General features: G+C 39.0%; 1 protein-coding gene across 4 annotated transcripts; it reads left to right on the top strand.

Moving 5' to 3' along the window:
* The first annotated feature begins 229 nt into the window (after positions 1 to 229).
* Positions 230 to 25,752, top strand: SPPL2A (signal peptide peptidase like 2A). 4 transcript variants are annotated; one of them, XM_005521528.3, is made up of 17 exons: positions 230 to 433; positions 4,152 to 4,271; positions 5,486 to 5,668; positions 6,451 to 6,540; positions 9,823 to 9,956; positions 12,024 to 12,175; positions 12,927 to 13,023; positions 14,333 to 14,434; positions 15,032 to 15,113; positions 15,372 to 15,446; positions 16,077 to 16,133; positions 16,291 to 16,344; positions 16,780 to 16,879; positions 17,713 to 17,790; positions 18,123 to 18,283; positions 20,414 to 20,447; positions 24,993 to 25,752. In XM_005521528.3, the coding sequence occupies exons 1-17, from the start codon at positions 380 to 382 to the stop codon at positions 25,022 to 25,024; spliced, it is 1,605 nt and encodes a 534-aa protein (XP_005521585.1). In that variant the 5' UTR covers positions 230 to 379; the 3' UTR covers positions 25,025 to 25,752. The 4 variants fall into 4 exon arrangements, with proteins under 4 accessions (XP_005521585.1, XP_005521587.1, XP_005521584.1 ...); XM_005521530.3 differs by lacking the exon at positions 16,291 to 16,344; XM_005521527.3 differs by lacking the exon at positions 20,414 to 20,447.
* Positions 25,753 to 27,373: the final 1,621 nt, after the last annotated feature.

Below are 27,373 nucleotides of genomic sequence, written 5' to 3'. Positions count from 1 at the left end.
GGGAGACGTGGGGCAAACGCGGCTGTGTCCTCTTACTTGCAAGGGCTCTGAGGAGTTTCAGTGAGCCCGCCAGTACGTAAAAAAGGGGGCTGCTGGGAGGACCCCCTGCGAATCGCAGCGAAAGAACACACGGACACAGAGGCACCAAGACCCGCGGGGGCGGGGACGCGCAGCCCCGTGGCCGCCCGGCTCCCACAGCACCGCCCCGCCGGGAGGGCCGCACCACCCGCCGTGCCCGCGGCGTCCCGGGACCCGGCCGGCGGCAGCGGCGCCGCGGCGGACGGAAGTGGTGCCGCACCGGGAGCCGGTGAAAGGCTCCGCGGGGGCGTGCGGAGCCCGAGCCCAGGGAGGCCCCTCCCCGAGCAGCCGGCGGAGGACGATGGGGGCGGCCGGGCTGCTGTGGGCCGCGCTGGGGGCCCTGCTGCTCCCGCTGGTAAGGACGCGGGGCCGCGCTGCCGGGCCGGCTGGGGTCGAACGGCACCACTGGGCCGGCCCTGACGGATGGCGCTGCCTGTGGCTTCCCTTCGCTGCCGGCCGAGGGGCTCCCTCCGCCCGCCTCATCCCTGGGCATGTTCCCGGGAGCTCGCCGGCCGCGGCGGGCAGGGCCCGCGCAGCTCCTGTCTCCCGCGGCTGGGCTGGGCTGCCCCTGCCTCCGGGCGGCTTGGGCTGCAGCGCGGCCCGGGGGATTGGGCCTCCCGGGCGCGCCTCGGGCGAGGCCTCTCGGTTCCCCCCACCGGGCCCGGGAAGCTCAGGCCGAGCCAGCTCCGGTCATTCCTTGGGAGCTGAGATAACAAATCTCACGGGTGCCTGCGTGGATAAACCTGGTGGTTAAGTTTGGGGAAGGGGGAAGCTTCTAGTGTGTGTATGTATCCTGACTTTGGCCTCGTTTATCTTCAGTTTTGGTTTCGGTATGGCACATATTCGCAGCTTCTTCCTCTCTGCAGGTGTACATTGCTGTGGAAATCTGGCAGACCACCTTGTACCAAATGGGGTAGTGAAATGGGGAAGTCAGAAACCTCCATAATCTATTTAGGCAGTATAGAGGGCATGCGTGCATTAAATGCTGTTCCACGAAATCGTTTTGTTCTTGAGGTTTTGTTGTGTACTTAGTTTTAATGGAGTCCATCTTGTTTTGGTAAGACAGGATGCAGAATACTTCTTGCCTGTGTAGGAAGTCACCATTGAATATGCTCAACAACAGGTGCACAGCACAGTCTGTTATTACCTTGAGAATGCCTGTGGAGGAAGTAACTTGTCTCCCTTGGTTTTCCTGAGTCCCACGTAGCCGTCACTGGTGTGTTGGGGTTTTCTGAAGAGTTATTTTGCTCTTTAACCCAATGATTTGCTGCTGCTGACAAGGGAAGGTGCTTCTGCCCTCTTACAAGACTCCTGGCCCTATGTCCTGCCTCCTTCTTTGCTCTACAGGTGCAGTTGTAGCTGTGGTGAGCATTGGACCAGGTTATTCTGCCTCAGGAGCAGTCACTTGACAACAACAGCATGGGGAGTTGGGTTTAGGGAAGGATCACTGCTGCTCTCTGAGCATGGGCTTCTGTTCTCCTGGGTCACAGTGCCTGGAGGGAGGGAGAAGGGCCAATTTGTGTGTGTCACATGGTCACCGGCAGAACAGAGAAGTGATGGTTGTTCTGTTCATGGCTATTTTTTTCCTGCCTTTTTATGTTTTCGTGGGTTTTATGTTGTCTCTTGCTACATGCAGACTACCTTCTCTCTAGTCTGTACCTTTGACTTTTTATATGTCTTATCTAGGTACTAGTTGTAGTGGATATTGTAAATATAGGCTTGGTTTGGTCTCTGTGTCTGTTGGTTCATCTGATTTCCTGTATTCTGCATGGTGGGGTTACTGGTACACTCCAGAGCTCAGTAGTCAGCCCAGGCTTATATCCCTGCAGTGACAGGGACATGTTTGGAAAATTAGGGATTAAGAGACAGAATGAGACTTCTTCTCTATCAAAGATAAGGAATTATACAACAAAAAATTTGAAGGTGATAAGGGAAGGAAATATGATGAGACAACCATGTGTCAGAAATGGGAAGGGATTTGTTTGGAGAAGAGGGGCCATTGTGAATTGTCTGAACCTGAAATGAAAGGAGATGGTGATACCCCTTTAGGTAAGGACAGCTGTCCTTTCCATGTGGAAATGCTTTTATGCCAGAGCAAATCAGCCTAGGGAAGCAGGTTAATCTTTTCAAGAGATGTTTTTGTGATCACCCACTTAGTCTTGTTCCTAAGTAATGAGTTTGAAAACGTGCTTGGTGAGAAATGTTAGCTTTGTATGTATGCTGAGAGTAGGATTTGTTCGGTGGCATAGCTAACTGCAAGGCCACCTACCCAAACCAGTAGCCCTTTGTTGTGAAAGGATACTGAAGTGATTAGAAAGTAACAGGACTTTAGCTGAATGCAAGAGGATTTCCCTGGGGATGTTCCAAGTGAGGCACATCATGTAGCATTTATTTTAATTTTTAACTTCTAAATGCTGTCTCTGGAGCTCAGCAATGAATAGGTGTGAGTACACATCATGCTCAGGTCCTGCCTCCCTCCACCTCATGAGGATGAATTGTGTGCCCTGATTAATCCCCAGAGAAGGGAAGCTTGCCAAACAAAACATGCATATCAAATAAGCAAGTAATCACTCCTTCTAGGTAGATTTATGCTTGTGTAGCATTAACACTTGATTTCCTGGAACCCAGAAAACACTTATTATTCTATTTGGTGAAGCAGAAAGAGCTTTTAATGGATGTAAGCCTCTGGGGTTTGCACCTGTTGAAGTCTTTACTGCTTTTAATTCACCATTAGTTTGTACTTCTAGATGAATGCACTTAAGAGGAAGGCTTGATCATTTTTGTGCTGATCATAAATCATGGAACAATTTATTTCAGCTGACAGCTGAAGAACTGTTCTGTATTAAACAGTTAATGTGCTCAGGCCCTTTGACACAGTTCTCCCAGCAGATGTTCATGCGCTGGGGCCAATATAATGGATTCCTCTGAAGAAGGTTTTTTGCTATTCAAACCAGGCAGACATAAACCTCTGAAACAATATCGTCACATGCTTTTATTTTCTCTCCAGTTCTCCCTTGCTGCAGAATACAGATCTTCTAGCTTGAGGAGAAATGCCTCTCTAGCTCTGTTAATGCTTAGCATTGTGTATCTAACTGTTTAGGCTTCTCCCCCATACCCATCCCTACTTCTAGCTTAGTATGTTAGTGGCTTTTTACACAAATCTGAAATTTACAGCAGGATTTTTATTTTTTTTTTATTTACTCTGATGATGCTTCTTGCTATTGAGGTCGGTTTCAGGACAAAGGGTTATAATAAGAACATTCCAGTTTTTTTACACAACACTTCTTTGAGATGCAGATAATGTTCATTTGTTTTCACTGCTTTATAGCTGTAGCTGCATCTTATCTTTAATCTGTGCATTTATCCATTTAGATACCTGACCATTATTTTTGCTTGGGAAGAAGTATACATTCCTAACATTATCAGAAGTTTTAAAATTCAGCTCTATTTGTAAGTAACAGAAATCATATTATGTGAGGGACTTTAATCTTGAGAATCACCAGTATTTCCTTGACTACACAAATTCTTCTTAAGGTACACTAGTTGATCACTTTGTGTTTACAGTTACTTGACAAAAAAATAATTTGGGAATTGTCATATGATGCATATATATCTATGTGAAATACATATAAGCTTCTACTTTATTAGCAGGGAAAATTATAGAATCTGTGAGGAAGGAAAACTCTGGAACTTCATCTCTTTTCCATGTACTGTTCTAATTGCTTTCCATGTAAAATTTCACACTTTTTGGAAGGCACAAGATAGAGACTCTGAAGTAATTTGCATTGGTTTCTTGCTGGTATTCTGCTCGGTGACATGAATTGTATATGTCATAAATACACTGTATTTGCAAAGTGGATTAGCAGTATTATATAGTAACTAGGTTCTTACTAATTTTCCAGCCTGCTCTTATGGTCCCCATCTCTCATGGAATCAGTCATTATGTAAAATAATGAGTTGAATAAATTCCTTTTCTCCTAATAGTTCTTTCTCTTCTTAAGCTTTTTAGAAGAATGTTTGCATAACTGATATTCTGAACTTAGTGTAACTCAGAAAACTCTGATTTATTTCAGGTAGCTGCTGATGAGGGGATCCTGCATGCCTCTGGAAGTGGAGTGCCTCCAGTAACCAAGGAATACTGCATCATTTACAATTCTAATTGGGTATCTCTTCCAAAAACCTTGGACAATGCTGTAAGTAGCTTGTAGACATACTCTCTGAGAAAACTAGAGTGCAATATGAATTTGAGTCAACTAAAACTGGTCTTCGGAGTTTTGAGTTAAATACATGCTACACTGAATATTTGCCATTTTGGTTCATGTTATCTCCTTCCCCAGCTCACTCCAAAAAAAAAAAAAACTGTAGTGAACATTTCTATCCTTTAAAGAGTTGGGTTCTAGAGTTTACAAAGAGAATATTCTCTCTGTGCTTAGATACAGTTTTTATGTGTTTATTAATTTTATCCTGTTAATTTTTTTCCCTTTGGGTGTTATCTTTATGTCTAAGTTTTTATATTTGTGAGTTAAAGTTCTGTTTATTTGTTTACAAAAATTGGTAAACTTCTTGGAAACTTTTTTTTTATATTGGCTCATCAGTTTGGTGTACTGTTTAAATGTCTTGAAAACAGGTGATGTAATAGGAGATCATCTGAAATGTACTATTATGCTATATTTTCTGAATGTGTTGGTGTGAGGCAGAAATAAATATTCTTTAGGCATTCTTATAAACAGGAAATACTTTGTGTTTGGGAGTGATCAAGGCACTCTGCTTTCCCTTCTGTTCTTTCGCAGACTAACTCAGTGTAAGACATAGTAAAAGTCATTTATCTGCCCCAGATGTCTTTGCTGTGCCACTTTGGCAGCTGGGATGCCTTGACCAAATTAAGAAAACTGACAATCATTTCAAGATAATTGTCAATATGAAATTAAATTTTCAACTAAGGAGATGATGATGTAAAGTAATACATTATTAGACTAAACAGCTGGTTTTAAACAAGTGTTGTACTTTGGACCTCTGATTATGTTGTATCCATATATCAGTGCTCTTTTGGCTTGTAAAGCCTGGAAATATCACAGAGTGTGCACCTGATTCCACTGAACTACAAGTAGTGATTTTTCTGTGTAATCAGTTTCTTATGCTTAAATTACAAAACCGCCTTCTGTGAAATTGCATTTAGAAATAGCCAGATTATTTCAGCTCTGTGCTGCTCTAAATGTCCCTCAGTATTGCAGGTTGCAGAAACTGCTGCTGTGATTTTATGTTCCTGAATTAATTTTTTTTTCTGTTACACCTCTTCCTGGCAAATCTCCAGGTAAAGAGCATAGTAATGTAGTCATCTGGATTAATTTGTTTGTAATATCAAATTTCCTACTTCAATCACAAACCTTTTCTCCCTCTTTCTCTGCAGACTTTCAGTACTCTGGAAAACCTGACTTCTACAGTCCTGTGCAGCTCAGCAGAAGTTCCTTCTGGCTTAATGAAAGACAAAGCAGTTGTAGTGATGAGAGGAAACTGCACTTTCTTGGAGAAAGCAAGAATCGCACAAAGTTTGGGTGCTAAAATGCTGTTGATTGCCAGTAAATCTAAGCTGGTAAGTTACAACAAACCATTTTCTTCTGTACTGAAATAGTGTCTTGTCTGTTTGGTCCCATGCAGTGTTGTGCAGCGTTAGCTGAGAGAAGCCCCAAAAGCAGAGGACCCTGACCACGTGTGGGATTCCAGCACGAGTCATTTACCCTCCCCACAGAGCTGTGTGATGAAGGGGCTGTGCAGTGCTGGCTCACATCAGCTCAGAGGAGCTACAGCTGAGCTGGATTTTTAAATGTTCCTTGTATCTTTGTTGTTTGAAACATCAAGCATGTTTCTGGATCCAAATACTTGTCTTTGTCATTCCCTAATTTCAGTGCCTTCTGAACTCTGTGTAAACTTAGATGATACTGGTTTAGACATGTGTGATAAAAATAAGCTAGGGAAATGTAATCCAAAACTGGAAATAAAAAAAGGTCTTGTGATACCTCATTGCTTTTTTCTTCTCCATTGCAGCTGCAAAGTGTATGTACAATTTACGAATTTGTGTGATTATCACAGAAAGTTCATCTTGCTTTAGAAGTGTAGAAATTAAAACCAGTTTTGATTATCTCTTGTAATACTATAAAAGCACAAGAGCTGTATGATTTCAGAGGTCTTGGTAGTATCATCTGGTTTGATTTAAGCACATTTTTCTTTATTAAACTTTTACAAAGAGTGATGAATGACCTTTTTGATTTATCATTTCAATTTCAGTTTACTTGTAGGAAGATAAAATCTGCTTTTAGGGATCTAAAACTTTGTAAATAGGCTCAACGTACTTATCACTTATGCTTTCTTTTTCAGTCTGCTATTTCAGATAACAAGACTGATTTTGAAGATGTGACTCTTCCAATTGCTCTTATAAGATATAATGACATATTAGATATGCAGCTGGTAAGTACAGAACTTCAGCATGTTATGGTTGTATAAACTTAGGTATTTGAACAAAGAGATTAATTTCAGGTCAGGTCTGGATGTCTGCCTGATTTGAATATGCTTAGATACTGCTTTCATTCCTAAGAGAGGATGGACATTTAGTTGTGGAATTACTGGTCTTCCCAATCAGGTGAACAAGAGAGATTGATTGATTAGAACACTAAGAAAGGGAAACACAATATCTAACTGGAGATGGGGAACCTTAGAAGTTTCCTGCTGAACAAGATAAGCTGTCTCTTCCATTAGATTTGGATACAGGTGCAGGTGCCTGACACACATGAAGAGCTGTGGCCTGAGAGGGCTGTTCCTTTAATGCAGAAGCTTGTACCTACTGGCACCAGAGCTTTCAGGAAAGCAGCACCTGAGCAGGTTGGATCTTGAGGAAAGACTGAGAGGTTTTTTGCCTTTGCTAGATGATGAGCTCTCTCTGTATAGTGTGACAGCATCAGCTAAAGAGTGGTTAGGCAGTGTAGTTTGAGTTTCTGCCGGTGAGATGCCAAATGCATGTTGTCAAAATGCAGCAGTTGTGATATCTCCTACACTTTATAAGCAGGGGAGTTTGTTTTGGGAGTATTTGGAGTTTCTTTTCCTTGGCATGGAATTTTAGGATAACAAAACATTGCATGGGATTTTAAAGAAAACAGTAGTTTTTCTTCAGTGTGGCTTTTTCTGCTGTTCTTATATTGTTCTTTCGGGTTTTTTATTGTTGAATAGTTTTGCTAAGCAGGAATTGCGTTGCACTTGTTTTTCTGGGGATAGCAGAGGCTAGCACTGGGTAGTCTTAGCTTCTTGAGTTGAATTTACAAGCTCACTTCACCATTTCTGCTCTTAACCTTCAGAGCTGCCATGGAAGGTTGTCTTAGGTAAGTATGCAAACTGAAACTGCCTAGATTTCTAGGACTTTGGTTGTTTACTGTTGTCATTAAAGACATGTACTTGCTGAGCACTGAGATGACTGAGGGTTTGTGCTGTCTTCAGACTGCCACAGCCTTGATAAGTACTGTGGTTGGGTTCAGGCTGTCCTCTGTCTTCAGATTTGTTTCCTCAAGTCAGATAAGTGTTTGCTTGCTTGAGTGATTTTAGAATGTCCTATTAACGTGAAAGGTACCTAGGGCAAGTTAGGTCTGGATCTTCTCTGCGCTTCTTTATTGCCCAGTTATGCTTGGAGTGGTGTGATTTAGAATCACTTCTGTACAGCTAGAGTAACTCACCAAAGTACCTCTGCTGTAGAGCGGTGTGCCAGGTGATGCCTCATACTGCTGCTGAATCAAAGAATTCATTTTTGTCTCATAATGAGACTGCCTTCATAAAAGTAGTGAAGAACCAGCCTAGACTGCAAGTGATCTTTCCTGGTTCTCCTCCGTTTCTTTGCCAAAGCTTTCTGTCATGTCAGTGGCAGCTGCTATTTTGAATGATATGCTCTGCTTGGAATCCAGCAGCCATTGTACACTTCCTACTACAGTTGCATTTCTTGTTTAACTCACTTTAAAGCTTCCTCCCTTTATTTAGAAGAGAGAGACAGCACCAGTCTGAGGGCGAGTAGTTTATATAAGCATTCTTTTTATTTGACAAGTAAATAATCTCTGTTACATATCTGTTAATCTTTGCTAGCCTTCACCATTAGAGCCAGGTCTGTTAAGAGTCTTGAGAGCAGTAGCAGTGTGTTACAAACCTTTTAGTTAGTGGATAGCTGTCTTGCAGATTTGTTACCTGATGCACTCTGTTTCATTCTAGTGCTCCCTGTAGTGGAAGTTGAGATTTAGGAAGTTTTTAGTGAAGATAGGAGCAATAGGAGAAAAAGAAACAATTGCTCTAGATTTAATGTGAATTATACTTTGTAAGATTTATGAAACTTATAGGAAAAAATGGATTAAGATATGATGGAACTGAATACTAAAAATGTATAAGTCTCTTAGGCCTCTTTTTGGCTTTTTTTTTTTTGGTTCTTGTTGCTGTTTGGATTTTTTGTGTGTGTGTTGTTTGGGGTTGTTTGTTTGGGTTTTTTGTTTCTTTTTCTGGGTTGGTTTGTGTTTTGTTTTTTTTACATAGAGGATGCTGTAATTTGAATAGAGTTTTTTTCCCTTTAATGTTATGCTCCACTTCATACAATTGCAGTGTTTCACTAGAATTTAATTTTATTCCTTGTTTTCTGAACTTCCATAACTTCAGGCGAAAAGAATGATTCTGACTTCTTTAGCCTGCAGAAAGGTTATTATCTGCAATTAGAAAATTTAGATGTTGAAATGATTCAGCTTTCTTCATATGTGGCCAATGTATTCCACTCTATTACTGGGCTTCCCATTCAGTCTTTCTAGTGCCAGTTTGATCTTTCTGAAGCCAAACCTGTCTGGCATGTTCTTCTGTCTTGCTTTTATCTCACATGCAGACTGTAAACAAATCTGTTTTTTTTTCTGCATCTCTGAAGTCTGTTCTCACTGCACAATTATTTTAGATGTCTGGACTTTGACTGCAACAGCAAATTTGTCTTCCCTACTACTTTCCATTTCCTGTCAAATTATCATCCTTTCTTTGTTTTTTAAATCTCACCTTTCAGTCAAATGGAAACACCTTGGATTTGCTTTCAAGATTTTTGTACAATTCAGTACCAGTTACATTTCAGTGTTCTCTCCGATTTTCTTCTGCGTACTTCAGCCGATTGGCTTTTTTCCTTAGGTCTTAAATTTTTTTAAATAGCTTGAAATTGCTTTCTTTTCATTTGAATCCATCTCAAATCATGTTTGTGTGAAGCTGTTGGTAAATAACTTTCTGTCACCTTGAGCTGTCAATGCGTTCTGTCTGAAGCCTCATGTCTGTATCTGAACTGAGTTCTGTGGGTTTGAGAGCTAGAGGCAGATCTGCTGATACCTCAGTGGATCTGTGAGTTTGTATTTTAAGGTGATTGAGTTAGATGCGCTTTCCTGCAGAGCTAATGTCTTTGATAGCACTTGGTTTATTTTGGGGGAGGCATTTGGGCTAGAGGCACAACTTCTCAGAAGTGTGGAAAGAATGCAAAGAGGTACCATTTTCTCTTGTGGTATCTCTGTATTTACACAGGACTGGTAATAGATTTGTTTCCAAACCTGACCATCCTGAAAGGTAGCATGGAAAGCATTGCTAGGCAGACATATGACATGTCTTGTGCAGTGAGTTGAAAACTTCCTCTCAGCATTGTGTAGATTACGAGTAGGAAATCACGTACATTTGTTCTCCTTATGAACCAACTTGTATGTTATATTTCAGGTGCTTGGAAATGAAGTTAATGTGACTCTGTATTCACCACCTTTGCCAGAGTTTGACTACAGTATGGTTGTCATCTTCCTAATTGCTGTGTTTACAGTGGCACTGGGAGGCTACTGGAGTGGAGTAGCAGAACTGTAAGTTTGTTAAATGGAACTGCTTAAATTACATGCACTGCAAAGCTTGTGAAAACTGTCATTATGATCAGTGAGAAATTATTTTCTTTTAGGTTGGTAGTTAAAAAATTAGAAGATCTATGTGCAATTAGCTGCTTTGTCATGAAATGTTTGAGCACTGTAACCTCTGAAAAATCACCAGTGGTCTTTGAGAAACCTCAAGCACAGATTGTAACAGTCCCTGAGGGATAATGCAGCTCTTGGGAGGACGTGTGAGTTAATATTTTGACAAATTACCAAATACTCTGTAACTAGCATCATAATTCTCCCATATCCACAACAGAAATTAGGTGTTTTAGTTACACCTTTCAAGTACAGTGATTCAGGAGGTAAATACATATTGTATGTAGTGTCTGCATCGGCAGGGATCTGTGCAGCTGCTCCATCCCAGCTGACTGTGCAGCTCTCCTGTCACTAGGAGCAATGGGAAGCACAGTTTGGTTGTCTGGCTGGCTCCAGATAAAATCCAGCCTGGTTTATGTGTTTCAGCTTTGTGTTTTATCTGGTGGAGTAGCAGAGCCAGGGCTGCAGCAGCTCTAGGACTGGGCAAGGACAAGGAGGCAGCAGCAGTCCCTGTGGAGGGAAGAGGGAGTGCCAGTGCAGAACAAAGTGGCAAAGGCAGGGGAAACAAGGGATAGTGGGGCTTTCTGCGCTGTCCTTGAGGGATGTGCAGCTTTAAGTGGTGTACAGAATTGTCACTCATCTGGGGTTAAACTGGCTGTAGCTGGCCTTTGAGAGCATGGCATTATTCTGCAGTGTTTCTTGGGTGGCTGTGTATGCTAAATGGGCCACTGTGTGTTGCTACCTTCAGGGTCTCAGTGGTGTTCTGGTGCTTTGCTCCCCAGAACAAGGAGAGGATTGTATGTGATAACAACGGTTTCCTTTTTCCCATAGTTATGCAAATTAGCTTTTTAAAAGAGATTAAAGAAGTAGAAGGAGGGGAGGTGTGTGTGTTTCTTTTCTTAAAGGTTGGATCTGATTATGCTTCTTTTTCACCCTGCAGTGCTGCAGGGTGTGGTTGCACAGAATGCTAAAATAACAAAATGTGGTGCTGTCCTCCCATATTAAAAATACCTAGATGTAAGTTATTAAACTAGTTAGCGTTCTTTCATAAATCTAGGGCAAGCTTATGTTTTTAAAAAAAGCTGCTTATTCAAAGCATGTCTTCTGAGAAGGTGATTCATCTAACAAGGTGCCTTGGTCCTGTGGGCTATTCTCTTTTGAAGGTAGCTGTTTCAGTGCTGAATTCAGCATTTGGTAGGTAGGTCCTGGGATTCCTCAGGAACACGCTATCTGATGGGCAATTTGCACTAGGTCTGTACTAAAGAGTAGAAGAGCTCTCTGCTCAAAGAACAAACACAGCAATTTAAGTCTCCTTATTTTGCATGGTGAAGTATAAATATGGCGTATGTATGCACAGAAATCTTACTCCCAGTGAAAATCCCCAATTATACCACCTCTCTTGCACTTACTCTAATTATGAGGTGTAAAAGAGCTAGTACTTAGCTAGTTTCATTCTGCTCACATGAATTGAATGGGTTTTGCAGACACTTAATGTCTAGATGAGGTTTTAAGAGTGTGCAATACCTATGATTTTGATTTATTGTAGACATATTTATCAGATTGTCTACATTTAGCCCAATAAATTTTGTAGTCAGAGGTGATGCACTAATAGAGCTCAGTCTGTGCATCCTGAAAAGCAGTTTAAGAGTGTAGTAATACATTTCTTCACATGGATCAGTTGGGGATGCTCCCTTAAAGTTGGCAATTACACCATTGGAAAGGAGTGCAGTTAATCTTTTCCTTGTGATCTGTGCTAGCTTGGAAATGCATATCTTCATTAAAAATGGAGAGAAATTCAAACAATAACCATACCATTTTCTGTGGGTTTAAGTCTAATAATAGTATGAAGAACTAAACTGAAAACTTGTCAGTCTGAATGTTCTATAACCCTCAATTCTGGTCATATTAGAACGTTTTCATAATCTGTCATCTGAGGTAAATGTGTTTGTTGTTTTCATAAAACAGTGAGAATCTGAAAGCAGTAGCAAGTCCTGGGGAGAGAGAAACCCGATGGAAGAAGGAAGAAAACGTTACTTTCACCCCTCTAACAGTTATCTTGTTTGTTGTCATCTGTTGTGTCATGCTGGTCTTACTTTATTTCTTCTACAAATGGTTAGGTAAGAAAAAACGAACAATCTAATTTAACTTATTTTTCTACATGATCTTATGAAATGTTTTAAGTCTAAAAAACTAGATTTCTAAACTAAAATTAATGTAACTTTTTAAATTATTCTCTCCATGCATGAGTTGAGGGTTGAAAGGATGCAGTTGCTACTTAAAGGAGAGGTTTCTTCAGCTGTCTTACTGCCTTGAGATTGCTTGTTCTGAATGAAGTCATGTGGGGGAGAGGTGACTAATGATGAGCAAAAAAAAATTTATGATTGATGTTGACATTCTTGGGAGGATGGCAGTGACAACCTAGTAGTGTTTAGAGTTTGCTTGATGAAAACATGTTTTGCTAGTTGGAGTTTGGTGTTTGGTTTTAGTTTTTTGGTGAGGATCTGTCTAGAAAGCAATTTTTGTATCTCTGAGTCAAGTTTTTGCTTGATGAGAACTTTGTCATAGCAGAGATACTCGGAACTCAGCATTCTCTATACTCGGCTGACTATGATCTCCAATGACTGTTGAGCACTCCTATAACTATAAACAGTTTATATCATGAATCACAGAATCCTCAAGGCTGAAAGAGACATTCAAGATCATCCATTCCAAATGTCTTCTCAGTACTGTCACTGTAACCCTTAAACCTCATCACCCAGTGCCAGTCCAGACACCTCTTGAATACAAAATATCGAATGCATGTTATTGTTTTTATTTGCTGTTTTCTATTTTTTGTCACTGATTCCTGTCTTCATTGTTTTTATTTAGTTTATGTTATAATATCAGTCTTCTGCCTGGCATCTGCGATGAGTCTGTACAACTGTCTCGCAGCATTAATAGGGGAAATCCCATTTGGGCAGTGCAGGTATTGTGCACCTTTCACTTACTAAAAATGACAGGTTTCCTCTGGGTATTTCCTGGTTGCTACTCAAGGCAGCGTGAAAATACTAGAATAGGTTGACAAATTATTTTCTGTATGGTTTTAATGTGTGGGATAGTTACAAAAGAAAATTACAGCCTGCTTTAATAAATATTAAAGGTATCTGTAGCATAATCAACAGTTAAAATAGTTGTAAATTAGCTGCATTACCTTTATTTTAAAGCATTCTGTAATAAAATATGAAAGCTGTCTTGGCTGTCTGAGCTTGGTTTTACCAGATTCTGGTTGCTTGTCATATGTGCTTATTTTGTTCCTCAAGGAAGTCTGTAAGGCGAGGATCCTGCACATTTGATACTGTTTGGAGAAAGTACTGCTATAGGCAGCAGAAGAGTTTTTCCCTCTTCTTAACCTGTACCGTACCTGCCAATTTTTAACTTTCAGCATGGATGACACATTGCTCGTGTCACCCATGTTAGAAGGTTGTAGTTGCAGTCCTCACTTAGGTGGTTTGTTACCAGTGCACACATAGGTGCTTCTTACCACTTTGAGTTAAATATCCTGCTTGTTTTAGGGTGTATGGGAGGGTCCCTGTTTTCCTTTCCTGCGTTTTCACTTTTTTACTAAATGTTTAATGCAACACATGTTTTTTCCCCAAAAGAACAATGCCTATGAACCACATGTGAATCATGTGATTTGCATGTTGCTTAGTGTAGGACATTCATGTCAGGTGATCCAGTAGCCCATCAAAGGTAGTAATCAAGTAGAAAAGAGCAGGTTTTGTGTCAGCTGCAGGAGAGGCATTACTTCTGTCAGTTGTCAGTTCAAAAATTATCACAGAAAACTGAGTATGTGGTAGAAATGGATATGGGCTCACAGTTTTGCAATACATGGTTACTTCATTTTTAATCTTGTATTAAGTGTCCTAAAATTGATTTTTCTCACCACTACCATTTTGTGCAATTCTGACATGGCTGTCCCTCACTGATGCAGCTCAGTTGGTGTAATTGTTGCATGACAGAAATGGATTAAACAAACTCATTTGCTTGCTGCCTTCCCTGGATGTGTTTGCTAGAATGAGGACAGGCCATCCAAGCCCCTCTTGGCAGGTTTTTAGTGCAGCCCAGAGAAGTACTGCAGTTGTAAACACAATGCCATCTGAATCTGTACAGAATAGACAGGCAAAAGAGAAACTCCTGGGTTCACAACACCTTGTCAGCTTAAGGATGTGTGATAGCACAGGTGTGTGTCTTGGCTGTTGCAGGCTTTCTGTTTTAATTTAATTATTTTCTTTTAGGATTACATGTTCCAACAAAACCATTGAAGTGAGGCTTATTTTTCTTGCTATATTCTGCATAGCAGCAGCTGTTGTCTGGGCAGTATTTCGAAATGAGGATAGGTAAGTGGTGCATTCTAACTTAAGAGTAGAGTGAATAATTGGTGTTAATGAACTTCCCAGCATACAGCTAATCCTGGAGCACAGCATGCTTCTAAACTCCAATGCCAATTTAAAAAAATCATGAAAGTATTTTGAAGCTTAACAAGCATGGGAGTAATAGAGAACAAAGCAATGCAAATGAGCTGTATGGTAATATGAAATTACAGAAAACTATGAAGATGAGGAAGAACTAGCTTGATTGCTAATGATTGCCACAGAAGAAAAGAGGTGCAGAATAGCATAGGGAATAGTTCTGCTCAGCAGTAACTACAACATCCTTGTGTTATCAACACCGTTTCCAGCACAAATCCAAAACATGCCAGCTATTGTGAAGAAAATGAACTCTATGCCAGGCATTGCCAGCACAGTTACCTATTTATGATCAGAGGCTGGCATAAGTTGAACATCTTGAAACTAGGACTTTCGTGGTTTTGGTAGCAGTAATCCTGAAAATTTTTTTCTTGCTTTCTGAGAAATTCTCCTTGCTATTTCCAGAAAAATTTCAATTTCAGCAGCAGTTTGAACAACCTGTAAAAATGTTTTGGGTTTTTTTTGTAGGTGGGCTTGGATTTTGCAAGATATTTTGGGAGTTGCTTTCTGCCTAAACTTCATTAAAACACTGAAAATGCCCAACTTTAAGGTACTGTAAGTTGCTTACCTTAAGATAATCCTTTGCTGCCATGAATCTGCAAGTTTACAGTCAGGAAGTAGGTTTTCAATATGCAAGAAATATATATCAAAAAACTTCATCTTTACCATTTTTAATAATTATTAAAATAAACTAATCCGGTTTTTAATGTTATGCCAGATTAAAACATGTTTCAGTAATGGTACCAGAATCTAGCTGTGTGATACTTGAAAACCCACAGTAATATTTTCTTCTCATTTTCTTTGCCAGTCCTGTGTAATACTTCTAGGCCTCCTCCTTCTATATGATGTGTTTTTTGTCTTCATAACACCATTTATCACAAAGGTATGTCTGTGAATTCATTGTAAGAACAAAAATGTCTGGTCATTGGGAGAGTATTTTTTGTTTAACAGGTCAGTGTTTGCAGTATTCTCAAGGTGGAAAAGCTGATTTCCATTTTTCCCCATGTAAGGCAACAATGGCCTAAATTTTTATGGCAATCACACGGTTAAAAGTAAACTATCCCCAGTTAGTGTGAGGGATAGTGTGATGATGAAAAATTACTGCCTCCATTTTTTTCCCTTCTTTTTTTTAAAGAGCCATTTATTGGAATATGCTCTAGTACTTTCTGCAGTGATTGTTTGCAGTGTGGTATGAACTGTGCAAGTTTAACCTGCTTTTATTTTGAAGCAGAAAGCTCATGGCAGAAAAAGCTGACATGTTTTTATCTAAAATTCCAGCTACATCTAGTGGACTTGTTGTTTGGGGTTTTTTAACATCATTTTAGGCTGGACTAGATGTTTTTATTGCCAAACAAAGCAGTATAATACTGTACAATACTGGGGCATTCCCTTTGATATTCAGGATTTTTCCAATCCCGAATTGTAAGTGGAGGTACAAGCAATTTCTATAAATGTAGTATGAAAGTTCTGGTTCATTAAACCACTAACTTTTGAAAAATGACTTAAATTTCAGAATGGGGCAAGTATAATGGTTGAAGTTGCAGCTGGTCCTTTTGGAAACAGTGAAAAGGTATGAACAGTCATCGTGATATGTGCAGCATTAAAGTACTGACTCTGTGTAGCTAATTCATAGTGTGCTTTTCGGCATAACTTTCTCACAAAATATAGCCAGCTTCTGCTGTTTTCTTATAAGTATTAAATGCCTGTTGACTTGGGTTTGATCCTAGAGTGATGGAAACTTGGTGGAAGTCCCTACTGAACGCTCAGCTCCCCATGAGAAAGTAAGGATTGTATTTCAGATACTGGATTTTTAAATTATTTCCTCTGAAAAGACTGTTCTTTTGGGGAAAACCTTACTGTCCAAATTTCTCTTTAGGACCTGGATATCATTGATCAGTATTCTATAGTTAGGTTAATAATCCAGATTTGTTACTCCCTTTACATGGTTAAATATTGTTTTAACTTTTTTTTTTTTTTCTGTGTGTGTGTGTATATTATTTGTAAATCTGAAATTCCAGCTTACCAGTTGCCTTAAGCTTTATCTACTTTCTATGTTGGTTTCTGGTTTTTACTTCAGGTTCTACCTATTTTGAAGTCTGCATTAATGATAAATTAATTATATTTAAACTGTTTATTAACTCAAGCAACCAAAAAAATCCAGAACACCAGAATGCTTTAGATGAGATTTATGTGGCTTCTGAAATAATGTTTTCCAGTTACCCGTGGTTATTAGAGTGCCTAGACTTGAACACTCTGCATCAACACTCTGTGACTTGCCCTTTTCATTGCTGGGTTTTGGAGACATTATTGTCCCAGGTGAGCAAATATTTTTGGTAACTGTAACTTATGAATAAATATTTTGAGTTTTAATCTCAGCTGACTCGTGGAGTTTATTCACAGGGTAATTACTAAATCAAATGCAGGAGTTTGCCTTGATCAGTCAGTGCAAAATACAACAAAAGTCAGAGTGGAAGAAGAAATCTCAGTATGTTACAGGATACTTAAATAGTGAAAAGTTTTTTATTTTCTGTTGTACTGGATAGAGTAAATGCAAGTCCCGTAGGTAAATCTAGTTGTCAGTATTAACTAAATTTCATTAAAGTCTCACAGAAAGCAAATATTCTGTGACTTTGTAGGATTTTCATATTCTAAACTATGTAATTAGAGGTGAGGTAATGTAAAATGTTTTGCCAAGTTTTTCCATCTTTCTCAGAAGAGCTGAATTTGGCTATAATTGGAGTCTTGAGCAAATTACTTTAATCAAGCATGTGCAGGCAAAAATTGCTGAATGTTAAGAGTATGAGAATCCTATTGAAGAAAAGTATTAAAAATAGGTTGTTACACTTCTGTATTAGAGAGCTGAAAATAGCACAATGTAATTAGGTTGCTTGAAAACCCCAAACCTCTAATTCCAAGCTTGCTTGGCTCATATTTCTATTATGGTTTTGATTTTCTAGACTTTCTGTAGGATTTCTTAGACTGGTTCTTGCCTTTACAGAAAAAATACTGAAAGGAGATAAAATACCATAATGGGAAGCTTTTCTATAAATTCTTTATGCTGCTTTGATTTGGAAAATTAGGAAGAAAAAAAATCATGACTAAACATTTCATTAATCCTTTTCCATTTTTAATTTTTTTTTCCCTTCAAGGACTTCTGGTTGCCTATTGTAGAAGATTTGATGTTCAAGCAAGATCATCCTCTGTATACTACATTTCCTGCACAATAGGTAAATTGTGATATTTCAGCATGGTTGATCTTCATGATAGTTTTTTTAAAATGGCAGATCTAGATGGTTTTCGTCAGGTAAGGTTCAATGTTGTCCAGAATCTCTTTAGGAACTCTTTTTAGTGTGCTTACTTATACTTAAGGTGACTATTCTTTATGATAGTGTGTTGCTTTAAGAAATCTTGCAAATATAGGGCAGCCTATTGTTTCTCTTCTAAAGTTATATTAATGAGGAAAATATTGCTTAAAAAGAAATTCTGTCTTACTAATTGATTGACCTAATCTAAAAATTCTCCTGTTCTTGATTGTGTATGTATGAATGTCTTTTAATAGCTTATGCTGTTGGCATGGTGCTGACTTTCATTGTTTTGGCATTGATGAAGATGGGGCAGCCTGCCCTTCTCTATCTTGTACCATGTACACTCATCACAAGCTCCCTTGTTGCCTGGAGGCGCAAAGAGATGAAGAAGTTTTGGAAAGGAAGCAATTACCAGGTAGGCTGGAAGCCTTGAGTAATCTGTTGTTAATTCCTTTCAGTATATGCTTCTCTGCAAACTTGGTGATAGATCACCTGCAATCCAGTTTTTGCAAGTTTTCCTGAGATCTTCTGGAATTAATAAGGAAAAGTTGTCTTTAATCTTAGAAAATGTTAGTCAAGTAGTTGACATGGTGGAACAAAACTCAAGGGAGATGAAATAGCTGGTTCAGTATTCAGGGAGGGAAAGTAATTTGTTCTATCTACTTCAAATGTTTTCTTGTATTTTAACATTCCTCGTCTATCATCTTGATGTGGTATAACATGAGTCACTGAACTAAGCATGCAGACTCCAAACTGTGCTAGTTCTATATTAGAGACAGTTCCAAGAAACGGGTGATCACCTAGAGCTTTAGAAACTTTCCATGCATCAGCAATGGCCTACATCGTCAGGATTGTATGGAGCATTCAGGAACAAAATAGTTGGGTTGTATAACTGCTTCCAATCATAGCACACACTGTGGGCACGCTGTCTTGGATATTCTTTATTTCCTCCTTGGTTATGTGTGACCCTACCCAGGAATTGCAGTTCTTAAAATCCCACTTGCTGACACGTGCATATTTCCGCTGATGTGACTTGCTGTAGTAACTGGGTGTGCCAGTAGCCCTTGGGAGCTGGCATTTATCATAAGACAGAGCAATCTAAAGATTACTCTGTGTTTTGCTTGAGACCTAAGTTCAGTATTTGAACCACCATTTGAAGCACCATCATCTCTACCTAGGTCATGTTGAACTTGCAGCTTGGATAGTCTATTCTGAGGGAAGGTGGGTGTCAAATTCATGGTGGACAGAAGCAGCTCCTGCTTTTTCAGTTTCTGGATTGGAAAGTTTAAGTGGGTCAGTGGAAGTGAAGAGTAACTCTTGTAAAGATAAAACTACAGGCACCAGCTCCTATAGTATCACTAGCAAAATGCTACCTTTTGTTGGTTTAATAACTACATCTGCTTCAACTGGAGGTTGGCTTAGGTGTGAAATTACTCAGGAGATTTTCAGCTTTAACTAAATACCCTGTCTTTTTGTTTACAAAATCAACTCCTCCTCTCATAGGTTCAGTGAATAGAAATGTTTCTCTGTAGGTCAGAATTTATTTGGCTTACTGTGCATTTATATATCAAATGGTGGCTGTTTGCTCTTCTAAAATAAACAAGGTCGCATTTATGAAGCCCTGTAATTCTGGGTTTGTTGTGGGGAAAACACTTTGCAATTTAATTTCCTCACTTAAGTTCTGAGTAAGATTGGCCTAAGTAAATTTGGCAGGTCTCCTTAGCGACAAAAAATTTCTTGCGCTTCTTGTAGCAAAACTCATACTTGAAAGAATTATGTTGCCATAGTAGTTATTTCATGTCCTTTCAACTGGTTTTGTGAAGGATTAAAACTACTCTGAACTTCAGCTTGTTTTGAGTCAGATGACTTCATTTCTAGCACAATTTAAAATGTTGATTTCAACCCCCGTCCTTGAGTTAGACTTGTCTGTAATTGAGCGTGCAGTTGAGCTCTGTGTAACTTTACTAACTTCTATTTTTCTGTAACTTTCTGAAGAATATTTTTATATTAATTTTTTGTTCACAGAGAGTGTTATTTGAATTGCACTTGTGAAATGCTGCAGGGTTGATCTTTCTCATATATTGTCCTTATCTAAAACTGTATTTTGAACTGTTCTTACTGAACTTACAAACATGCAAAAAAAATCCAAGCAAATAAATAAAACCCAAACAGCCTTAACCCACTCAGCTCCAGGGTTGAAATCTCCAGCTTTCAGTGCTCACTCAGAGGAGGAAAGATATGCAGAGGTGTCAGAAGACAGGTTTTTGCTACATTAGTGATTGAGGCTCAGGCAGAGCTGCCCCATTGACAAGGGTGGCCAGACTTGTGTAGAGGTTTGCTTTGCCCTCATGGGAACAGAAAAACCTTGAAGAGTTGCTAGAGCAGTGTCCTAAGAGTAGGGGTAGAAGAACATGTACGGTGCATTAGGTGACTAAACTTCATAATAATAGTCCATTAGTTACCTTTTTGGAGTTTGGGGTTTTTTCTGGGTTTTTTTGTTGGTTTTGTTGTGTATGATTTTAATAATGGAATGAATTTTATTTAGGTATCGGACTCCTCCAGGACGCCTTTGCTACAAGGTGTGATTATGGCCTTCTTTTAATGCAACTTTAGTAATCATCTTACAGTTTTTTATCTCCTTTTTCCCCTTCTGCTTCCTCTTTTCAGTCTTTTCTGCATCTGCCTCTTAATTTTGTATTAATTACTCAATAGAAGGTAGAACTGAAGACGAGATACCAATCTGTATTCACCCTTAGCTCTTTTGGGTTTTTCATTTTTTAAAAGAGTGCAGGAAAACATTAAGTAGCAATGAAGCTGTGATTCCTAAGCCTAAAGGCAGGTTTTGTATGCTTCTCTGCTCTCTAACTTCCCAAACCATAGGACTGTCTTCAAATATTTGCAGTTGGTGTTAGTTCACCTTCTGTCACCTATATTGCAGTCCTTCACCTGATTTTTCTGTCACTGTATAGATGTGGAAACCTGCTTAGTGCTAAACAACAACTTTGTTGTCTTCTGTTACAGTGCTGGCCATTATAAATTTGCCTTTAGTAATCATGTCTGCAGCCCTTCTGTCATTGTCCTGCTCCACAGTGTTCATCCTGTCCTGTCTGCACTGCTTGCACTGGGCTGGGGAGCAGGGACTGGGACCTTGTCACCTCAGTGCTGCTCCACTTCTGGACTGCAGCGAGGTTTGGCCTTTCTTGGCAGCAGCTCATGACAGCTAACACTGATGGCATTTATTTTTGCTGTCCACACAGCTTGCAGAGAGCAGTGCAAGCTTTCAAATTTCAGCTTCTCATGGAATTTAAGCATTTAAATATAATCTTGAATTATAGTTGTGGGAGTTACACGTGTATTTATAAAATGTAGGGTGTCTGGTTTGAAGGCAGTTTGGAATGGTGAATTCTGTCTGCCTGTGTCTTAAATTCTCAAATTAAAAATACTTTTCTCATTATCATTCTTAGCTCCTTTCTTCTAAGAAAGAGTACTTCAACAATTTAAGTCTCATTAACAAGCTTTAATAATGAAGAAATTAGATATAAACCAAAGATGATATTAGGAAGTGGGAGGGGTGGAGTGCGAATTAAAAGCATATGGCCAAGCTATTTTTATAACTTAGAATTCTTCTGTCCTGCTGTGTGCACTTGAGTTCTTGGATAGGTTTGTTAAAATCACTTTTTTAGTTTCTGCTTTATACATATGACAAATGCTCAACTCCCTAAGATAGCTCTGAGGTCCCATAATTCATAGCTGAGGTAATTTCTGTTTCTGCATAATGATGCAGTCTTAAATTCTTGTTATGCTCTGTGTGGCTTTTTTATGGTGTAGTCTTGAGCTATAATGAGTTGCTGCACAGAAAACATTTTAACTATTCACTGAACTGCAGAGATTTCTTGGAAGAATAATGTACTTACTTTCCTGCCACCTTACTGGCAGTATTGCTAGTATGAAGTGTAAAATAAAGGTTTATCTAAGTTTCTGGATTGCTTATACTCCTCATAGATGCCTTAATTATAAACTAATTTCATACTTATTTTCCAGTAATTCATTTAATTTTAGAATACTGGTTTTTGTATCAGTTTAATCTATGAAATAATTTTAGCAAAATCATGGAAAATCTAGTGGCCTAATGCAACTTAAGTCTTCTACATGGAGTAGTCTTGCAGCTTGTTGGAGTTTGTCAGTTTGAAGTGTTTAGCACTTCTTATCTCTCTTTGAAATAATAAATCAACAGATTTGTCACTGGCATGTTACACAGCATGCACCTGCTGTTTAGTAAGTTTTATAATCACATTTTTAGAGACTTGAATCTATCATAACTGGGAGTTGTTAAGAATTTCATGAAGGCAACATTATTGCCATGAATCTTGCAAGCAACTGTGTGGATAGGTACTATGTGCTCTTACAGGGAGAGATTTGTACTACCATTCCTGGTTTGGCTCTGTGGAAGTGTTTTTTAGGGGGTGAGTTTGCTGGTTTTAGTTCTTAATAGCTCACCATGTTAGTAGATAGGTTAAACAGAAATGTTTTACTTACAAAGCTGTCCTAACACCTCCCCCTTAAAAACTGTCAGAAACTCAGATGTGAGAGCAAAGCTTCTAAGTCTCTTCCACTTCAGAAATGTTCGTGAGCTCTCCACGATGTACAGTCAGATTAGCTTTGCCTCCTTCTTAGCTTAAATTAACAACTTTGTCTGGGATTGTAGCAAGGTGCCTTCATCGTGCAGCGGTTATCATAAAGATTCCTGCAGCTTCTGCTGAGGCTTTGAGGAAGGGGTTGTCATAAGAGGACCCACAGTGTGGACAAAGCTGCTTAAATGCCATCTTGTACTTTTAGAGTGGCACCTGCTGTCCCCAGCTTTAAGTTGTGGGCTGTCCTTCTGTGTGGAGGAAAAATTAAAAGTGGGGTGGTGTGGCTTTTTTAGCCTTGAAACATTTATATAAACACCCCCCCCCCGTCCCCCCAACACCCTTAGAGTTTTACAAGGTGTTTGGTTCTAAAGCTAACTTCAAAATCTGATTATTAAGTGGAGACTTTAAAATTTAAATATAGGTGCTGTCTCCAGCATTTATACAAAAGAAATAGTTCTTAGTGTTACCAGACACTTTTGCTTCTTAGATTACCAGAAGAATCTTTGACTTTGGAATACACTGAATTATTGGAAATAATTTTAACTCTATTTCTACAAGCATTTTGTCAATTTAATAGGAAAGGACTGTGCAAAAATGCTTAGCAAAATTACTTTCTCTATGCCAGTTATTAGATGATTCTCCCTAGGTTGGAGGAGGAGATATGGCATGTCTCGATGTAATATGGTACTTTGGGGGAAGGTTGTTCCTGTTTTATCCTGGAAACGAATACTTTAATCCTCATTCAAAGGGATGGTTTGAGTTCTGTAATTGTAGGGAGTGTTTCGCTTTTGGTGACTTTTGATGTGGATTTTTGGTTGCAGTTTAGAGGAAAATTCTGGATATACTGAAATAAATGCAAGATTGTCATTAGCACAAGAGCTGGGTATTCACTGCTGGGCTGAGTGTGCTGCTGCTCTTAGCTGAGTCCTGAAGACTATTGGCAAGGCAAGACTGGTGCCTGCCTTAGTTCTTACTGCTCTGGTTCTGGCACATGAAGGGAGGGTTGTAAAAGATCTTTTCTAGTCTTAGTCAGATTGATACTGTGCCCACTGGGCTCTCCTAAACCTTACCCAAATCCCACTGACTTGTTTTTTGGAACTGTCATCTGGGTTTACTGCACAGCATGCTGGTGTTGCTTGACTGTGAAACAGCTTGTTTAAGCAAAAGTGCTTTTGATAAGGTATGTTTGTGTACTTTCAGTGAAACAATTCTGGTGGCATAAAAGAAGGAATGGCACAGAGCTGGGTCATAACTAAAGAATAGAAAAGTTGATTGAACAAGTCTTTTTACCCTGTACACAGAATTACACCACACTAAAATGTGTACAACACAGCAGTCTCAGAGCCTGGCTCTGTCCTGGCAAGGATTCTGAGCAGGTGCTTGTAAGACAAGAAAATAATTGTATGGAAATTTGCCCAGCTTAGATCAGAAACCACACAGTGAGCAGCTGTTACACAGAAAGACAGGCAGGATATGCCACAATGAAAGAACATAAGTAGGCTTTTCCACCTTTTGATGCTTAAAACATTATCTCTTGTCCTAATAATCCTGCTACTCTGGGCATATGAGCTCCTTGGCACACTTTGTTTTTTCAGCATTAGTTGTACTATTTCTGTGTCTTCTGTCTCTGGCTGTCAGCTACCCAAACTGTCCAGTTCTCAGCCTCTTGTTAGTTATGCTCAGTTCTGAAGCCCTCAAACTGATGGTCTCAGTTTGTCACACTAACAAGCGTGTGTATTACCTCTGTAATGCATCCATTGCCTTGTCCCAGAGGCAGAGCCTTCATTGCCTCCAGCAATACAATAGTGGATGGGGAAACAGGCTGCTTTTTAGTCAGGACAACTACAAATTTGTCTTGAGTTATTTCAGGCAATCTAATCAGTTACATCAATGCCAGCTATAATCAGTTTCTATAATAACCTGGTTTGGATTCTGTCCTGTTGCAGGACTACAGAGTTCCATTTCCTTTATCCTTTTTAAAATAAAATGAAAATTTACAAAGATATGTGATCACTACAGTTAGTTTTGACTAACTGTAATATAGGTAGCCTTTACAGCCATGGTAAGAGAAAATTAGTCTTTTCTGTTCAAGCTATTGCTTGCTACCAGTAAATGTCAGGTAAGATCCTAGAGTCTACTTCCAGTTGTGCAAGCTGTATTTTTGAAAAATTTGTGTAAGCCAAATTGTTTTTGGTTCTCTGTATTTAATAATTGAGATACTGCTGAGTTTATTTTCTTGTAGAGGACTTGGGTCCATGGTTGGAGAATTTTTTTATAGTAGAAAGCATTAGTTAATAAAGCTTTGATTATTTGGCTTAAATATTTTTTCTGACCTATAGAGGATCTGTTAAATGTACACTGCTAAAATGCACTCTTAACACTTGTTTAATTATATTTCTCTTAGCTAACAAATACTTTTGATCAATGGGGTAAAGCAGTATTTCTTTCTAAAGAGCCATCCCTTTTCCCTTTTTTTTTCCCCTCCTTTTTTAGATGATGGAACACCTGGATTACACAGGAAATGAAGAAAGCACAGCATCCGCCACTGAACAGCCCGGAGGACAATAATATGTGGGATCCTGATTTAAAATAGCATTTGAATTTTTGACAGCTGAATTACAGTAGATTTGGTGAAATTTTACAATAGAGTGTTTCCCACTCTGTATAAAAGGGTTTTTTATTCCTGCACCTATATTTTTATGGAAAATACTGTTCATAACATAAAAGTAATCAAAATAGTCACATTTTTACAGCCAAACCATAGCTAGTAAAACCGTGCCTTATTTCAATTTAAATAAAAGGATATTTTCTATGCAATTTTCCAACTGTGTTTCTATACAGTATATTTTTATAAAATTTGCTTGCCCATATCAGCTTAAGTGAAATGTTCCTTTAAAGTTTTGATTAAGACAAATCAGGTCTCTTTGGAAAAAAATAAAGTACCCTTCATATGATTTCTTTGCAGATTTTGAATGCAAAGTTGGATGTAATGTAACTATAGCAACTGAAGGATGTGTCTATAGTTCCATTACTACAAGTAATTCAATAAAAAGTGTGTATGTCAATGTACGTTGTGAGCCATAAAATAAATAACAGGGGAAATTGAGTGTGGGGTTGTAAGCTCTTCCTCCCCGCTCCCCTCATTTATCACTGGCTTATGCCTTAATTGTTAAAATTGTTAAGATTTGATGCAAGTCTTTGGATTATATACATTTCCAAACATTTAAAAATAATAAAAGAGGGGAAGTACTTACACATTGTCCTGAAAACTTCTGTACAGCTCCTGGAATAGTTGACAGGCAAGATGGTGTGAAAAGCAAGAGGTTTTTTGCTCAGTGAGTGCTATTTTAAGGGATGGGATAAAATGTTAACACTGGCCTGGTTCTCTGTAGGTGTGTATTTGTGGTCTTCATTTGGCTGTGGATCAATTCAGAGGGGTAGGGGAAGACAGGACAGATTTTTTTTCGTTTTTTTTTACCTTTTGCATCTGCACCATACCTTTTTTTGAAGTATTTTTGAAAATTCTTTGCAATTGATAGACAAAACAGGTTTGAATAGTGCTAGTAGTACCTGTGTTAGCTAAGGCAAATGCATGTGTTTAATTTGTTTAATCTTAATTTGTTTTTGCTTTTAAAGACTTGGAAAAAGGATAAGTAGTTTAAATCATTAGTTTGCATTTAGAAGAGTTTGAGTTTGTTTGACACCTGTTCTTTTTTCAGGAAGCTGCAAATTGAGGGGGATTAGGCATAGAAAACTTGTATAGCTGTAATGCTAACACTTGACACCAAAGAAAACTGGAGAAGGCAACAAGGGGAGACCACTGAGTTCACTTAGTGCTAATGTCAGGTAGTTGTTAAAACATTTTTCCTATTCTTTAAATGAATGTCATTCCTATAGCAAGTACAAGTTCAAGAACCCTGGAGAAAACAACTGAGTAAGCACATGCAGGGCAGTGACAATGGAGGCTTTCCTGCAGTGCCTCATGCAAGTGCCTCCTTTGTTTGAAGGTCACCTAGACATTTGTAGTCAGTTTGGGGCATGTCAGCTCAGAAAAAAATTACCCTGATTAAATCTAGTTTAGCTAGATTTACTTTGGAAGTATGTTCATTAAGACAGTTGAAAATCTGTATTGGCAGTTAACAAAGGCTTTCTGGAAATTTGCCTAATTTATATCAAGTTCAAACTTTTGTTTGCAAGAGTCAGGAGCAGACAGACCAACAGCCTGGATATCAGTTGTTGCCATTCACAGTGATTGAGCGTGGTGCCAGTTGATACGGGTAAGATAACTCACCTTGTTTGCAACTTCCCTAAGAAAACAGAAATTACAAGCAGTTTTTATGTTAGTAGTTCCCCCCCCTTGACTCGAGCTTGAATTGACAGCCTCAGAATACAGCAGTCATCTTCTGTTTTATTTAACTGGCATTTCATAATAAATTACAGCATATCTCAGTGTTTTAATAGCAGACTGAAAATGTGTCTTCTGATGTGTTATGTTCTTTGACAAGCCCAGTATCTGCCAAAGTTCAGTGGTTCTGGAGAAGTTTCTAAAAATTCCTGAAGCAGATAAAGAAGTCATAACTCAGTCATGTACAATTGAAAGTACTCAGAAGCTTCACAAACCTATATAAGATGACTTCTTTGTCTCTTTGAAATCTTCCACATGGAGGATTTATTAAATTTTCAGCTATAAGTAATAACAGAATTAGTATAAATAAAAAAGATCTTTGGCAACATAAGTGTATTCAGCAGCTGGCTGTGGAAGCTCTGTCTTGTTCTGTGCCTAATAATGCTCCATGCTTGATCATGCCTGAGGTTTCACACATGTGCTGCCGTTTAGTGGGATGTAAACTAACTTGTTTTTCTTTCAAGTGCTT

This window comes from Pseudopodoces humilis, chromosome 16 (genome assembly GCF_049639895.1).
Source record: "Pseudopodoces humilis isolate 2021_Gansu_Grassland_sample_001 chromosome 16, ASM4963989v1, whole genome shotgun sequence".
Taxonomy (NCBI): domain Eukaryota; kingdom Metazoa; phylum Chordata; class Aves; order Passeriformes; family Paridae; genus Pseudopodoces; species Pseudopodoces humilis.
This window is presented reverse-complemented; position numbering and strand designations above follow the sequence as displayed.